Here is a 17,005-nt window from a genome sequence, read left to right as displayed (position 1 = left end):
ATGTACAAAACGAGAATATGCACCAAAATTGAATAAGTACTATACTATTGAATAAAACAATCGGTACAAATTGAATAAAGCAAATTAGTCGGAATATGTATACTATTACCTCTATCACTAACGTCTCTTTCTTTTCTTGGTAGGATTGTGTTCTACGCGTCTCTTAACAACGCGGACGGTTGGATTGATCCAAATACCCTTATTATGATCATTTCTAATACAAGATTCATTCTCATTTTGATCGTTTCTTGTACAAGATTCAATGCCAACACCAATATCACCTTGATCTTCAATGTTTTCATCAACTATTTTGTTAGATAAAAGCACTATAGACCATTTCGTACTTGTCGGATCATTGACATAGAACATTTGTTTAGCTTGAGAGGCTAGAATGAAAGGCTCATCTTTGTACCCTACCCTATTGAGATCCACTTGCAAAAATCCTGACTTATCCATTCGTATGCCACTATCATTTTCAACCCACTTGCAACCAAATACAGGAATCTAAAACTTCGCGTAATCAAACACCAAAATGCGCTCGATAACCCCAAAATATGACAAATTTGCAAATTTCGGATTTAAGTCATTCGCACTTGATATGTGCATTGCTTCAGCTACCAAGGTAACACCACTATTTTGCATAGTACTTTTATCATCCTGTTCTTTGGTATAAAATGTGTGTCCATTAATTGCGTATGCGCTATAAGAAAACACAATTAGACTTTGACCATAGGCTAAACATCTCAACCTTTCTGTTACTGAAGCAGGATCTGAACGATACTTTGAATAAATATGATCCCTAAACCACGGTATGAAACTTCGATTGTGCTCTCGTACTATCCAGTTCTCATTTCTATTTGGATTTAAATCTCGGAGAACAACCTTGTGCATTTCAACATACGGCTCAACCTCAATCTCATTGTGCAGAACATACAAGTGCGCTTGATCCCGTTCGACCATTGATACTGTCACAACTTTATTTCCAATTAGCCTTTTTCCTTCTTTTTTTTTCGACAATATGAGATTTGGGGAGTCCAATTGATTGAACATTTGACAGATATTCAGTACAAAACTCAACCGCTTCTTCAACAACGTATCGTTCGGCAATACAACCCTCCGGTCGACTTCTGTTTTTCACGTACCCTTTTAATATTTTCATATAACGTTCAGCAGGGTACATCCATCTCATATAAGCTGGTTCGCACAATTGTGTCTCTTTCACAAGATGAACGACTAGATGAACCATTATGTCAAAAAACGAGGGAGGAAAATACATCTCAAGATCACATAAAGTAACAACTATCTCTTTTTGCAATGTTGGTAAGATCGTGGGATCGACCACCTTACTGCAAATTGACCTGAAGAAGAAACACAGCTTAGTTATTGCGCTTCTTACTTTTTCTGGCAGAATAGAACGTATACCTATTGGTAAAAAATGTTCCATTATAACATGGCAATCATGCGTCTTCAAACTCTTTAACTTGAGGTCTTTCATGGACACAAGTCTTCTAATATCTGAAGAGTAGCCTTCTGGAACTTTAACTTCACTGAGGAACTTACACAATGTTTTCTTCTCCTTTCTAGATAGAGTGTATACAGCAGGTGGCAGATATGTCCGTCTTCCTTTCGTCACGGGTCCCAATTCAGTTCTCATTCCCATGTTTACCATGTCCTTCCTTATGTTAAGGCCATCCTTAGACTTTCCTTGTATATTGAGTAACGTACCTATGACGCTGTCAAATACATTTTTTTCAATATGCATAACATCCAGGAAATGTCTTACGTACAACGACTTCCAATATGGAAATTCAAAAAAAATTGACTTCTTCTTCCACCCACCCTTGGCAAGTGAATGTGCAAAAGGCTTGCCAAACTGAGTGCTCATATCTTTCACCTTTTCAAAAATTTGATCACCTGACAAAAAAGGCTGGGCTGTACGATGTTCGGCCTTTCCATTGAATGCTTTTCTCCACCCACGGTAGTGATGATTAGAATTTAAGAATCTACGATGGCCGAGAAAGACATTCTTCTGACAAAGCTCCAATCGTGTCGTATCGGTTTCATCTTCACAAACAAGACACACCTTTTGACCTTTATTGCTGTACCCGGATAGATTTCCGTATGCTGGAAAATCATTAATTGTTCCAAACAACATCGCCCTCAAGTTGAAACTTTCCTTCCTATACCCATCGTAAACCTCCACACCGCTCTCCCACAAAAACTTTAAATATTCGATTAAGGGTGCCAAGTATACGTCTATGTCATTACCTGGTTGTTTAGGCCCAGAATTTGGCATAGATAACATCATGTACTTACGCTTCATACATAGCCACGGAGGTAGGTTATAAATCATAAGAATCACAGGTCATGTGTTATGCGAGATACTTTGAATACCATGCGGGTTCATTCCATCAGTAGACAATGACAAGCGAAGGTTTCTTGCTTCTTTTCCAAATTCAGGATAATCAGTATCAACTTTCATCCATTATGGTGAGTCTGCCGGATGTCGCAACTTTCCATCAATAATTCTTTCATCTGCATGCCAAGTCAAGTGTCTTGAATCGGTCTCACTACGATACATGCGTCTAAATCTCGGCATTATAGGAAAATACCATAAGACTTTGGCAGGAGACAACTTTTTCTTATATCGAGGGGCACCGCATTTAGGACACTCATTCAACGCTGCATACTCGTTTCGAAACAAAACGCAATCGTTTGGACATGCATGTATCTTATCATAGCTCATGCCAATAGAGGACAACATCTTTTTGGCTTCATACGTTCGATTGGGAAGAACATTATCCTTTGGTAGCATATCATTCATAAGGGCTAATAACTCTGTGAAACTTTTATCCGACCATCCATTGTCCGCCTTTAAGTTGTACAACTTTAACACCGCAGACAATCTCGTGAATTTTGAACAACCATCATACAACGGTTTCTCTGCATCGCTTACCAACCTCTCAAACATTTTGGGACAATCCTCAAGATCTTCTTCAAGCGCTTCTGCAATCTCTTCGACTCGATCGCAATCGTATGTGTCTGTGCATTCGTCGTTTGAAGCATACTTCCTATTACACCTCGACTCAGCATTCCCGTTACTTTTCTCACCATGCATTGTCCAACATGTATAACTTCTATCAATTCCAAACCATAGTAAATGGGATGCCAACTTTTTCCGTCAACCTTACCCCCATAACAGCAACCCAAGCAAGGACACGGCATTCGAATTGGGTCTTCGGAGTGCGCAACCGCAAACTCAACGAATTCCCATACCACTTTCTCGTACTCTTTCGACAATCGGTTTGAATTCATCCATGTCTTAATTAAGCTAAACAAATGCTTCTTGGTTTCTCTATCAGGTACTAAGGAATTCTGTCAAGATAATAAATAGCTGTCATCATTATGTCTTGATCAGAATACCTAATGAGATCTTATAAAGTGTGAATAATAGAATGCCTAATCAGAATACCTAATCAGAATACCCGATTTCTTAAAGAAGACATTACCTTATTTCAAGGTAATATAAGTCCACAAACCAAAAAATTGGTTGAGAGACACTAAATTGATATTAAAGAGAACCATAAACAATAAACTATAAGCAGAAAATAACAAACTATAAGCAAGAAGAAAGGGATAGTAACCTGAGTTAGACTTGATGTGGGAGATGGGTAGGTTTGAATCGGCGTTGTACAAGTAGAAACCAGAGACTTCAAAGTAACTGTAAAATTAAACACACACACACGATGCAGTTAAATACAAATATCATAAAAGTGAAGGAACTATATGCAAACTGTAGCACAAACTACAATGATTTTAGAAGTAGAAACCAGAGACTTCAAAGTAACTGTAAAAGTAACTGAACCAATGATTTTGACAGAATATTCATAATAAAATCAAACAAAACTTTCATGGAACACCAAAAAAAATCGGAAAAAGATGTACAAATACAAATTAAAATTTGAAAACCACCACACCCAACCCTTATGCCACTGTTAAAACAGATATACAAAATTTTCACTGGCAAAAGCAATCTCAAACAGTATATACAATTTATAGAATAGATTAAGAATAACACCTCCAAAACTTTAGGCTTTTTAGTTTCTTCTACAATCATTATTGAGAGCTAAGTAGAAAAAATAAAATAAAAAAGATAGAGATAGTTTACATTATACAAACATAAACCACACTTTAAAGGAGTAGCGGCGCAGCTTATTGCTTGTTTGCCTGCTAATTCTCTGCTGTATAATGTTGATTATATATTTAAAAGCATGAACATAATTATGGGATTAATTTAATAATCCAATTAGGTTTGAATTAACACAAGCATAGTTCAAAAGTAGCTAAACAATACATAAAGCCAGATTCTAATGTATCACTTGCAATTAGGGAAACAGAACAGAGAAACCAAAATTTTCAAAACTGATACAAATTTTAGGAATGTCATAGGTAGGAAACTATTAATCACCTGTTTAAAAATTTGATTTTCAAACCAACCAGAGATTTGTCACAAACAGTAATAAATATTCAAATTTCAACAATGGAAATTAGAAAACGATTGCATTCATCCATACTAAACAAACCTATCTGAGAGGAATAGTATCGATAGATAGATAGATATAGAGGAGGGCGGTGGCTAGCTTAGAAAACGATTTCATTCATCTTTCAAATGTCAAAAACAGAACTATAAATCGTGTACCTTCGTCTTCTCTTCGTATTCGTTTTCTGGGCAGGGTTTGTTCTTCGTCTAGCTTCGAATTCGTTTTCTGGGCAGCGTTTGTTCTTCGTTCTAGCTTCGTCTTCTCTTCGTATTTGTTTTTCTGGGCGGTTTTGAGGATGAGATACGGTTTTGAGGAGTTTTATGGAGTTTTTATGGAGTTCTTCATAGATGGCAGCGATGGTTCTTCGTTTCTTCGTTCTGGGCAGCGATGGCAGTGAAAGAAGAATTAGGGATTATGAAACAGCTATTATTTTGATTTTAAAAATTTTAATTAACGAAACAGCTATGAAAGCGCTTTTAGAAAGCGCTCTGGTAGCCCTGCCTTTACCAACGCTTTTTAGGATAAAAGCGCTTTCGTACCCCCCCTTTAAGAGCGCTTCTGAAAGCGCTTTCATAAGCCACCTATAAGAGCGATTTTTTGAAAGCGCTTTCGTACCCCCCCCCCTATAAGAGTGCTTTTTGAAAGCGCTTTCGTACCCCCCCTATAAGAGCGCTTTTAGAAAGCGCTTTCGTACCCCCCCTTTAAGAGCGCTTTCTCCTAAAAGCGCTTTTAGAAAGCGCTTTCGTACCCCCCCTTTTAGCGAAACCTATGCCAGCGCTTTCTCCTAAAAGCGCTTTAGTAGGGGTGCTGCTAAAAGACAAATTTGGCATAGTGAATTCAACACAATCTTCGCATACTTCAGTATACATTTTCCAAATTCTAATAATCTTAGGTAAAAAGAAAACTATAATCAATAAAATTCTAATCACATGAATCTTATATGAATCGATATAGGAAATGAAATGGAAATCATGGATGAAGAGTACGGATCCAGATCTGAGAATGATGGGAGAAAAACATGACTTACCTGGTTGGGATCCATGTGTGAAAAGGAGAGCTTCGAAAGAAGAAAGAACGAAGCTTGTGAGGAATCAAAGACGATGGAGCATACTAAATCTTACAGTCACTAAAGCTTTTTTAGAGCAAACATGGTTTCTTTCCGATCCATAAGCGTGTTAGATTTGCGATTAAAAATGTGTTGATTTCCTTTCACTTTTGTTCCTTCTTTTCGATCCAAAAGCGTGCTAAGCTTGAAGGAATGTTGAACGCTCCAAGGAAGTGTTGCGAAGGACACGAGAGAAAGAAACAATGAGATGAAGTGAGAAACCCTAAACTAGGTCTTACTTTTTTGTGTAATTAATTTGTCCATTTCTTTTAACTAATTAAAATAAGTTAAATTAAAACAAAAACTAAACCCCTATAAGGGCAGGGGTTCGATCCCCGTGGTGAACCTTTTTAATTTTAAATAAAAGAAAATTTCATGACCCTAGGCCAATGGAAGCGCTTTTAAAGAACATCTTTAGCAGCGCTTTCTAGTGTGTGGCCTCTAGTAGCCCTTTTATAAAGCGCTCTCGTACGTATAACCTTTAGCAGCACTTTATCTCAATTTAGTAAATAGTTTTAATTTTTTTTAACTTACAGCAGCGCTTTAGAATTAAAGCGCTGTCTTTGTTGTGCCTAAAACTAACATGCGCTTTGGGAAAAAAACGCTGTCTATGGTGTGCAGCCTAAAACGAATTTTAGGGTAGTGTGTGTGTGTGTGTATATATATATATATATATATATATATATATATATATATATATATATATATATATATATATATATATATATATATATATATATATATATATATATATATATATATATATATATATTGAACCCTCAACATCAACCTTTAACTCAATTATTTCAAGTCACTCGAGCTACTCATATTTAGACCAATTAATAATAGAGCAAATTTGTTCTGTTTTCCATTTTGTACACAATTAATAACAACAACCAAACTGAATACAAATATATAATGTTTATAACATTATTCCAATTAACGATTATAATAGCAGCCCTAATTTATTCTGCTAAATATTAATTGCTTATTGCTTATACATTTTTATTGCTTATACATAATAAGCTGAATTTATAGTTCTGCAATACATATTCGAAAACCTAATTTAGGGAGTCATAATCCATTGCGACTTGCACTCGTTTATATAGAATATTGAGCAAGTTGTTTGATATCCATGGGATGTGTAGAGTCTGGACTAATAGAACTATCATATGAAGCTAATGCACTGAAGTTGTTATAAGCCGTTGAGGTGTGAAATCCATCATAAAAAACATGATCATCTCTATTTGGGCATGGTGTTGAATCAGGAATACACATACCGTCCTCCCTTGTTGGACAACAAGGAGCATTTACAACTGTAAAAGCTGAAATAGAAAAGATAATAATCTATTAATTGTTTTATTATTAATCTAAAATACGAAATTATAAAAATTGAAATGTTTACCTGGTGTGCTTTGTACGGGGCCAGCAGTACTATTAACAAAGATAAATTTGGAATCCTGAAGTTCAGCATTGAATTTATCCACTAGAGATCTAAGCTTCTGACTAAATATTAATGGAGCAATATTCTGACTTTTAACACATGATCCATTATTCCCGTTCTTAACAATGGCATTTGGAGTGCAACCTAATAGTCCCATTCCAAATAGTATGAATTTTCTTGCCCCAATGCTATGTAAATCCTATTAACCAAAAATAACAGTTTGTGTATAAATTATCAAATCATCATATTAACGATCTAAAAGAAAAATGTATTTTGAAGTTTGATAAACTTTTCGGATATATACCAGTATTTGAAGGGAATATTGGTTAATGAGAACTTCAGCATACTGTTCAGGATTATAAATGCTACTTGTTTGGTATATTTCGGGCATGAAGTAATTGTTTATGTAATCGTTACTGCCAATATTCACATAATACAAGCACTTGTTCAAATATTTGTTAGCTTTTGATACACATCCAAGTTTGTTGACTATTTTAGAAACTATGATCTTATGATTTCTTATTTGTGATCTCAACGGAATTCTTTCACCCTGCATATATTGTATAACATTAATAAGTGAAAATTTAAAACTATTTTAAAATAATTAGATAAAAAGACCTAATATTCAAGGAATAAACAATTATATACCAATTGACTACCAGATTCATCCAGAATTCCACCTGAACCAGATGCATAGTTAACACCTTTACTGATGTCTGCGCCACTAGTGTTAGCATTAGGTGGGATGAACTTCTCGAATCCAAGAAGTTTGGCTAGATCAATAAACCATTGATTGTGTGAGTTCAACAAAATAATGATGTCAACTTATATCTCTATAATAAATATTATACAAAAATAGTTGACAAAAGGAACAACAAAATATATAAAATATAATAAATGAAATTAAGATGCATAATCATAAAAGTATATCCAATTTAAAATCATGACAGTTAGAGGGATGATAGATAGGCAACAATGAATGAATGGTGCAACTAAAATTACTAGTATGGTCAATTGTTGTTAGTCCGTTGGTAAATCGTCCAAGTTGACCAGTTGGTGGAAAGTCGATTCCATATGGCTTGTAATTAGCTTTTGCTTGAGTTTGAAGATTGTTGTTGTTTCCATTGTCAGACATGGAGTCACTAAATATGAAAACGCATGGCACTTGAGGTGATTCTCCGTGGACACAAGAACGTTCCAAATAGCATGCAGCCAAGAGAAAAAGTTGTAAAATCAACCATTTTTCAGTCTCACAAGCCATATTATTAGGATTTGGAAAAGATAATTTATATTGTGATATTGTTAATGAGTATGTAAATAAGAAGATGGAGGGAGTATATATAGGGTTTCTGGCGCCAAATTTGTCAATACTAAGTATTAATGAAGGATCGATGACGGCTTTGGCAAGTAACATAGTATTAGTTTCTTGATAAAATTTGAAAGTCCACTATTGATTTAAATATTGAACATATGACCTTAAGATATAAAAACGTTAAATTATTGTACTAACCAAAGGAAAATAAATAATAATTCTCTTATCATGGAAATTATGTTCCAAGTATGAATGTATTTTTCGGTGAAATTGCTATGAGATATGCGAATACATCATCGCTGGATTTTAGTGTTAGCTAGCATTTTGTTGTTGTTGTGATTATGGCAATGGTGTAGTGCATAGCTCATTATCTTAGTTTAATAGTAGGTGTAGGACTGTAGGAGGCACCGTCTCATATCCTATAGACTTTAGAAAATAGATTACCACATAATTTATTTTTATATCGGAAAATAGATTAAATATCTATAAGAGATACTCTATCCTACATACAAAACATAAACTCAATTTGAGAAAGTCAATAGGTCATTTACACCAATAGTAGAAGCTAATGTACTCTCTAGACTTCTATTACATGCCAAACCCAAGACACTATTTATTGTTATTTACAACATTTCCCACCCCTCCTATGTCATTATTGAATAAAATATGATTTCTCTTGAACCATAACTACCAAAAGATCGCAAACCACACAACATTTTCTTCACGTTTTGCCACTTTGCCTTTGAGTGCTAATGAAAAGCAATTGAAATGTTCGTTATTCAGTACATAGTCGATTGCTTCAACAACATGGTTTTAAATTCAGACTGCATCACTGTTAAAATTAATGTGTTGTAACCACCACTATGAGTAAGCATTATGAAAGAAGTGCAAAAGAGTTGTAACCATCATAATATAATTACTGTCTTTATTTAGAGTTATGTTAGAATTGTATCATTAAGATTGAGAGAACCAAAGAGTCCTCATCTTAATTATCATCTTATTGTCTTCTATGTCAGTTTTGATTCAAGCCTATATAAAGGCTTTGTAATGTTAAGAAAGATATATCAGTTGGTGGTGAATTCAGTAAAATAGCATATTCAAAGCATATCTTCCACCAGTGGAAGTATAGTGAAAAAGTGTCCAGTGCAGTTTTAAAGCATATCTTCCACCAGTGGAAGTATAGTGCAAAAAGTGTCAAAAACCAGTTTTCCTCTGCAGAATTCTGTAACACAATAATTTATAACATACCACCTCTAGAATACCACCAACAGAGTGGTATCAGAGCTGCAGATCCTTGCAGCCCCAACAAAAACAACAAAAGTTATGGCTTTTACAAACAACCCTTCCGCAACTTACAGCAATGTCAAAGTTCCTCTATTTGAAGGAGAGAACTATGATTTTTGGGCTGTTAAAATGGAGACTCTATTCACATCTTTGGATGTTCTAGAGTATGTCAAAAACGGATATGAAGAACCGACACCAACGGAGGCTGAAAAATCAAAAGAAAAAGCTGAAGAATCAAGCCAACGGCTTGAAGAGTTGAAGAAGAAGAAGATCACAGATGCTGGAGTTCTCGGAATGATTCAAAGAGGAGTCTCTCTATCCATTTTCCCAAGGATTATGAGAGCTAAAACATCGAAAGAAGCCTGGAGTATCCTACAACAAGAGTTCGAAGGAGACTCAAAGGTGCGAACGGTGAAGCTTCAATCTCTCAAGAGAGATTATGAAAATGAAAGAATGAAGGAGAACGAGAGCCTGAATGAGTACTTCAACAGAATCTCGGAGTTGGTGAATCAGATGAAGTCACATGGTGATATGATAGATGATCGCAGAATTGTTGACAAAATTCTGATTAGTTTGACAGCAAGATTTGACCCAATGGTGGGTGTGATAGAAGAAACCAAGGATCTATCAACCTTAGCTGTTCAAGGGTTGATGGGGTCTTTGAGATCCTACGAGCAAAGGATGTTACGACATTCTGAAAAATCAATTGAGAGTGCCTTTCAATCTAAACTCAACATTCAGTCCAACAATGGTGAAAATAAGCCCCAAATACAAACTAGAGGTGAGTCTTCTAGAGGTGGCAGATTTGGAAGAGGCAGAGGCAGAGGTCGAAACCAACGTGGCAGATCTGGAAGAGGCACAAATGGCGGAAGATGGAATGAAGCATCAAACAAATGGTGCAGAATTTGTAACAGCGGCACTCATGACGAGAAGGAGTGTTGGAACAAAGGCAAACCGCAATGTCACAATTGCAAGAGATTCGGGCACCTTCAAAAGGATTGTCGTCTTGCAAATCAGCAACATGCTTCGTACGCAGAAGGAGAATCTGATGAAGGAAATTTGTTTTTTGCTTGTCAAAAAGCATTGCATGAAGAAGGTAAAAATGTTTGGTATTTGGACAGCGGCTGTAGCAACCATATGACCGGACAGAAGGAAGCATTTATAAACATTGATTCTTCATTTGCCTCAAAAGTTAAATTGGGCAATGGAGAACATGTCGAAGTGAAAGGGAAAGGAAGCATTGGAGTCACCACAAAGCAAGGAAGCAAAGTCATGCATGACACGCTTTATGTGCCAGAATTAGACGAAAATTTGCTTAGCATTGGACAACTTCTGGAGCACGGCTATTCTCTAAACTTTGAGAATAGAGAGTGCAGAATTGTTGACTCAGAAAGAAGAAGTGTTGCCGTTGTGAAGATGACTAGCAACAGGAGCTTTCCACTATCTTTCAACTATGAGAAAAATGTAAGCATGATGGCCAGAGAAGAGAATGACTCATGTTTATGGCACAGGAGACTTGGGCATTTGAATTTCGAAAGTCTCAAGTTACTCTATCAAAAGAAGATGGTGTATGGGCTACCAAGAATCGAAGAAAAATCTGGTGTGTGTGAAGGATGTGTCCTAGGCAAACACCACCGGCAACCATTCCCAAAAGAAAGTGCATGGAGAGCCAAACAAGTGTTGGAACTTGTACACACAGATGTGTGTGGTCCTATGAATACTTTGTCTCATGGCAAAAACAGGTACTTTATCTTGTTTATTGATGACTTTACCCGCATGACTTGGGTATATTTCATGAGACAAAAATCTGAAGCGTTTGTAATCTTTAAGAAGTTTAAAGCATTAGTTGAAAAACAAAGTGGCCGATTTATAAAAATGCTGAGAAGTGATCGAGGGAAGGAGTACACCTCAAATGAATTTCACAAATTTTGTGAAGATGAAGGTGTTGAAAGACAGCTCACTGTTGGCTATACACCTCAGCAAAATGGTGTATCTGAAAGAAAGAACCAAACTGTGATGGAGATGGCAAAATCTATGCTACTTGAGAAAGGTTTACCTAAAACCTTTTGGCCCGAGGCCGTTAACACTGTTGTGTATTTGATGAACAGGTGTCCAACAAAGGCAGTGTGGAAAAAGACTCCATTTGAAGCTTGGAGTGGAAGAACACCGTCGGTGAACCATCTTAAAATTTTTGGATGTGTTTGCTATGCTCAAATTCCTAAACAAAAGAGGACAAAGCTGGAAGAAACAAGTGAAAGATGTGTCTTTATTGGCTATAGTTCCATGTCGAAGGGCTATAGACTTTACAACTTGAAGACAAACAAGGTGATCATTAGCCGGGATGTTGTATTTGATGAGAATGCTTCTTGGAATTGGGAAGAAGACAGAATGAAGGAGAAAACATTCCCTGCAATCATATTACAACAACAAAATTCAGCAGCTGAGAATGAGCAACCGGCTCCATGTACACCAAGTTCCTCATCCTCTCCAAGTTCACCAAGTTCAAGTTCATCATCTCCCAGCTCAACTCCAATAAAATTAAAGGATTTGCGTGATATTTATGCAAGATGCAACTATTGTGTTGTGGAACCAGAAAATTTTGATGAAGCAATCAAAGAAGATGTTTGGAGGAATGCGATGCAAGAAGAGATAAATGCCATTGAGAAAAACAAAACATGGCAGCTAGTTGAAAAGCCAAATGAGAAAGAAGCTATTGGAGTAAAGTGGGTGTACAAATTAAAGCATAATCCAGATGGGTCAATTCAAAGAGCCAAGGCTAGATTGGTAGTAAAAGGCTATGCACAACAGCCTGGAATTGACTATAGTGAAACTTTTGCCCCAGTTGCAAGATTGGATACTGTACGAACAGTTATTGCATTAGCAGCTCAAAAAGGGTGGAACCTGTACCAACTTGATGTGAAGTCAGCTTTCCTGAATGGAGAATTAAAAGAAGAGGTATATGTGCAGCAACCTCAAGGCTTTGTGACTAAAGGCCAAGAAGAAAAAGTTTACAAGTTGAAGAAAGCTCTCTATGGGTTGAAACAAGCCCCTAGAGCATGGTATAGTGAAATTGACAGCTACTTCATTCAACAAGGATTTCAAAGAAGTCCAAGTGAGCATACCTTGTATGTGAAACATCAAGGTAAAGATGATATCCTTCTTGTTGCCCTTTATGTTGATGATTTGGTGTATACGGGAAACAACAAGAAAATGGTTGAAAATTTTAAAATAGAAATGATGAAAAAATATGAGATGAGTGATCTTGGCTTGCTGCATCATTTTCTTGGTATTGAGGTTTACCAAGATGAATATGGAGTTTTTATTTGTCAAAGGAGATATCCTGGAAATATTTTGAAAAAGTTTGGAATGAAAGACTGCAAACCTGTTGACATTCCTTTAGTGGTGAATGAAAAATTAAAGAAGGAAGATGGTGGAAGATTAGTAGATGCAAGCATGTATAGAAGTTTATTTGGAAGCTTGTTTTATCTAACAGCTACACGACCCGACTTAATGTTCGCTGCTAGTTTACTCTCAAGGTTCATGAGTAAACTGAGTCACTTGCACCTTGGAGCAGCAAAAAGAGTTCTAAGGTATGTCATGGGAACCATGGAGCATGGAATCAGGTTTGAAAAGAGTTTTAAACTCAAAATTAAAGGCTATTGTGACAGTGATTGGGCTGGAAGTGTTGATGACATGAAAAGCACTTCTGGTTATGTGTTCAGCCTGGGTTCAGGAGTAATTTCTTGGTGTTCGAAGAAACAAGACACAGTAGCGCAATCTTCAGCTGAAGCAGAATATAAGGCAGCTGGTTTGGCTACACAACAATCATTGTGGTTGAGAAGAATACTTGAAGATATCGGAGAAAAGCAAGAAGAAAGTCTGCTGCTCCACTGTGACAATAAATCAGCAATAGCCATGGCGAAGAATCCTGTTTTCCACAGTCGAACAAGACATATTAATATAAAGCACCACTTCATTCGAAGTGTGATCGAAGATGGTGATGTGCAGTTAGTGTTCTGCAATTCAGAAGAGCAGCTTGCAGACATTTTTACTAAAGCACTACCAAGAGGAAGATTTCAGCAACTTAGAGAAGCAATGGGAGTTAAAGAGAAACACATTAAGGGGGAGTGTTAAAATTAATGTGTTGTAACCACCGCTATGAGTAAGCATTATGAAAGAAGTGCAAAAGAGTTGTAACCATCATAATATAATTACTGTCTTTATTTAGAATTATGTTAGAATTGTATCATTAAGATTGAGAGAACCAAAGAGACCTCATCTTAATTATCATCTTATTGTCTTCTATGTCAGTTTTGATTCAAGCCTATATAAAGGCTTTGTAATGTTAAGAAAGATATATCAGTTGGTGGTGAATTCAGTAAAATAGCATATTCAAAGCATATCTTCCACCAGTGGAAGTATAGTGAAAAAGTGTCCAGTGCAGTTTTAAAGCATATCTTCCACCAGTGGAAGTATAGTGCAAAAAGTGTCAAAAACCAGTTTTTCTCTGCAGAATTCTGTAACACTATAATTTATAACATACCACCTCTAGAATACCACCAACAATCACGTCATGCGGCTGCAATATTGCGGTTGCAGTAATGTTCGAATTAGACTGCAATTGTGGTGTTATTGCAAATCACACTAAAAACCGCATCATAATACCGCAACGGCCGCATGATAACATTGTTTAAGGGGGAGGCGTTTTGTTTTGATGTTATTTGCTCTAACATTGTTTTTCTTTCTTGGAGATGGATGTATTGTGGATATAGCAAGTTTAGACCAACCTATTATGAATGGTTTAAACTTCCTTTATCCGACACATGCCATCTTTAGAGCTTTATGTTTTTTTTGTAAGGGTTGCACCCCTAGTGCGAGCTTTTCAATCAGTTGCTTATTAAAAAAAAATAACATTGTATCGGTCACATCAAGCTGTATCATATAGCATTAGGCCGCAAGAGATTACACAATGCTCGCAAAAATTATTTGGTCTACCTCTTTTTCTAATTATCTCGTAGATTTAAGATATATTTTAAAAGGATTAGCGATATTCAAAATGATGTTGAATGGATATACATATATATATATATATATATATATACATATATATATATATATATATATATATATATATATATATATATATATATATATATATATATGAAGTGAACATTTTATAATGAGAGATGAGAGGAATAAATATTAACCATTGAATTCATTAAGAGAGAGAATGTTATTCCATTAATGTGACAATTAATATCTCTCTTGATGAATTCACACCGCAACAACCGTAATCCGCATCGCAACAACTGCAATACTTACAATTGCAGTGAGCGCAACCACGAACACAGCCGCAATTTAAAATCATGGCATAAACATCTTGCCATTCAAATACCCTTTGCCATATTTTGACAAGTGAGGACATTGGAATAACAAATGGCCTGGGCTCTCATCTTGTCTAAAGAAAAAAAACATGCACCTTAGAGAGAAGAAGCCCCGTCAAGTGTAATCTTCAAAATGATAAGATAAAACAAAGCCTTCACAGATGAAGAAGAGTCAACCTTAGAGAAAACCTTATAAGAATCCTCTTCCAACGAAGAAGATGAAGTATTCTTGAAAGTATCTCACGAGAAAGATGATTATGAGGTAACTAACCATTTTACAAGTAATTGTTTAAAATAAGGACTAAATTAATCGAAGAAAATGATAAGATTAAAAATTATAACTTATACCTTAAAGACTATCTAGAGTCTCTTGAAGAAAGTAATAAAATGCTTAAGTTAGAAATGGATAATATTAGAAACTCAAGAGGAACTTATGAAACTTATGTCTCAGTGAAATATGAAGTACATATTTACGAGAGTCACAATCAGAAGCTCTATCACTAACTTTCATCAGAACCATTGTTATAGAAGCATTCTAGAACTTGACTAAGTCTTTGTAAACACAGCTGATTTCTTCTAGCGTCAGAGTGTGTTAAGTTCAGAACCTGATGATGTCAGACGCCTTTTCTTCAGAGTCAGAACCTATTAGCAAAATCTATAGAGTGGACAATAACCTTTAGAGTACGAAATTTTTCTCTAAGATATTATGTAATGTTATCATCAAAACATAAGGCCAGATGCAGAACCAAATCTTGTTTTTATAATCTCCTTATTTTTTATAATGACAAAACCTTGTATTTTGATGAAAAATTTATACTAGGTTTAAATCACATAAAAGCATATTTAAAGTTAGGCTTAAATAGTGATTTTGTCCCTATGAGTTAGCGAGTTTTTGATTTTGGTCCCTATATCTTTTTTTTTGTCCAAGTCCCCATATGTCCACTTTGCTTTGGCGTTAGTCCCTGCTGTTAGTGAGACGTTAAAAAAAGCTTATGTGGCAGGGGTTGGTGACTTAGAATACTCCTTAAACATTGTTTTATTATTTTCGCTAACACACGTGGATATAACATTCAATTTCCAAATTATGTAAATGAAAAGTCACTCAACTTTTGGTATTTAGTCCCTGTCAATTAGGGTTTATACTCACTTAGAAAGCTGCTCAATGAAAACTCAGTGAAAGTGGAGGGAGACGATATATAAAGCACTTCTCTGAGGCATTTCTCCATTGAATACCTGACAATCTTGTTTGAGCGACCTCGATTTCATCTTCCAGGTATGATTTTTGCAGTGAATATTCATTATGAGGGTAAGTTTTGAATTATGGCCCAAGCCTTGGAGATTTAATAGTTATGTTTTGGACACAACCATGTAATATGGCTCAAGCCTATAGCTTTATTATACAATGTTTTATGCACAATTGAAGTATGTTTTGGATACATTATCAAGTTTGTTTTATGAACAACTGATGTTACCTTTTACAAATTCAAAACAGGATGAACATTATAAACTTTGGTCTATGCATAACTGTGATACGTATACCTTTTACAATTGTTTTAGCTTTGATGAACATTATCAAGTTTGGTTTATGCATGATTCAAAACAGGATGACCAATATAATATGATACGTATGATACCCAAAGTCAAAACGTATTTTTCATTCATCATATGGTACAGGGTTTAGGAAATGGTACAGGGACCATTTCCAAAATACATTTATTTTACAGGGACTGAACTAAAAAAACAAAACAAAAGCAAACAACTGGGTTCAACACCATTTGTGACAAGCAACGAAGAACCCTCATGACCCAACCAACAACAACTTCAACAGAGTCAACTTCCTCTTCTCCTTCTCCACCTTAATCTTCGTCTTTTCCTTTTTGAAAATCTCAATGTCCGTAACAATCGACCCTAAATCCTTCAACATTTCAGAGCAGT

The 17,005-nt window shown here is 35.7% G+C and overlaps 1 protein-coding gene across 1 annotated transcript; it reads right to left on the bottom strand.

Moving 5' to 3' along the window:
* Positions 1-6,612: 6,612 nt before the first annotated feature.
* Positions 6,613-8,382, bottom strand: LOC131634109 (GDSL esterase/lipase At5g45670-like). The gene is made up of 5 exons (XM_058904775.1): positions 8,093-8,382; positions 7,739-7,863; positions 7,395-7,640; positions 7,052-7,289; positions 6,613-6,971 (listed from the first exon to the last, which is right to left on the bottom strand). The coding sequence occupies exons 1-5, from the start codon at positions 8,349-8,351 to the stop codon at positions 6,748-6,750; spliced, it is 1,092 nt and encodes a 363-aa protein (XP_058760758.1). The 5' UTR covers positions 8,352-8,382; the 3' UTR covers positions 6,613-6,747.
* Between the last annotated feature and the right edge of the window lie 8,623 nt (positions 8,383-17,005).

The sequence above is a fragment of the Vicia villosa genome, unplaced genomic scaffold (genome assembly GCF_029867415.1).
Source record: "Vicia villosa cultivar HV-30 ecotype Madison, WI unplaced genomic scaffold, Vvil1.0 ctg.001227F_1_1, whole genome shotgun sequence".
Classification (NCBI taxonomy): Eukaryota; Viridiplantae; Streptophyta; class Magnoliopsida; order Fabales; family Fabaceae; genus Vicia; species Vicia villosa.
The sequence above is the reverse complement of the archived record's forward strand: the minus strand, read 5'-3'. Positions and strand labels throughout refer to the sequence as shown.

Coding starts and splice junctions, on each gene's coding strand:
- LOC131634109 (XM_058904775.1), bottom strand. CDS start 8,351: ATGGCTTGTGAGACTGAAAAATGGTTGATTTTACAACTTTTTCTCTTG. Junction 7,641..7,738: donor ATGAATCTGGTAGTCAATTG/GTATATAATTGT, acceptor CAATATATGCAG/GGTGAAAGAATTCCGTTGAG. Junction 7,290..7,394: donor AATATTCCCTTCAAATACTG/GTATATATCCGA, acceptor TTTGGTTAATAG/GATTTACATAGCATTGGGGC.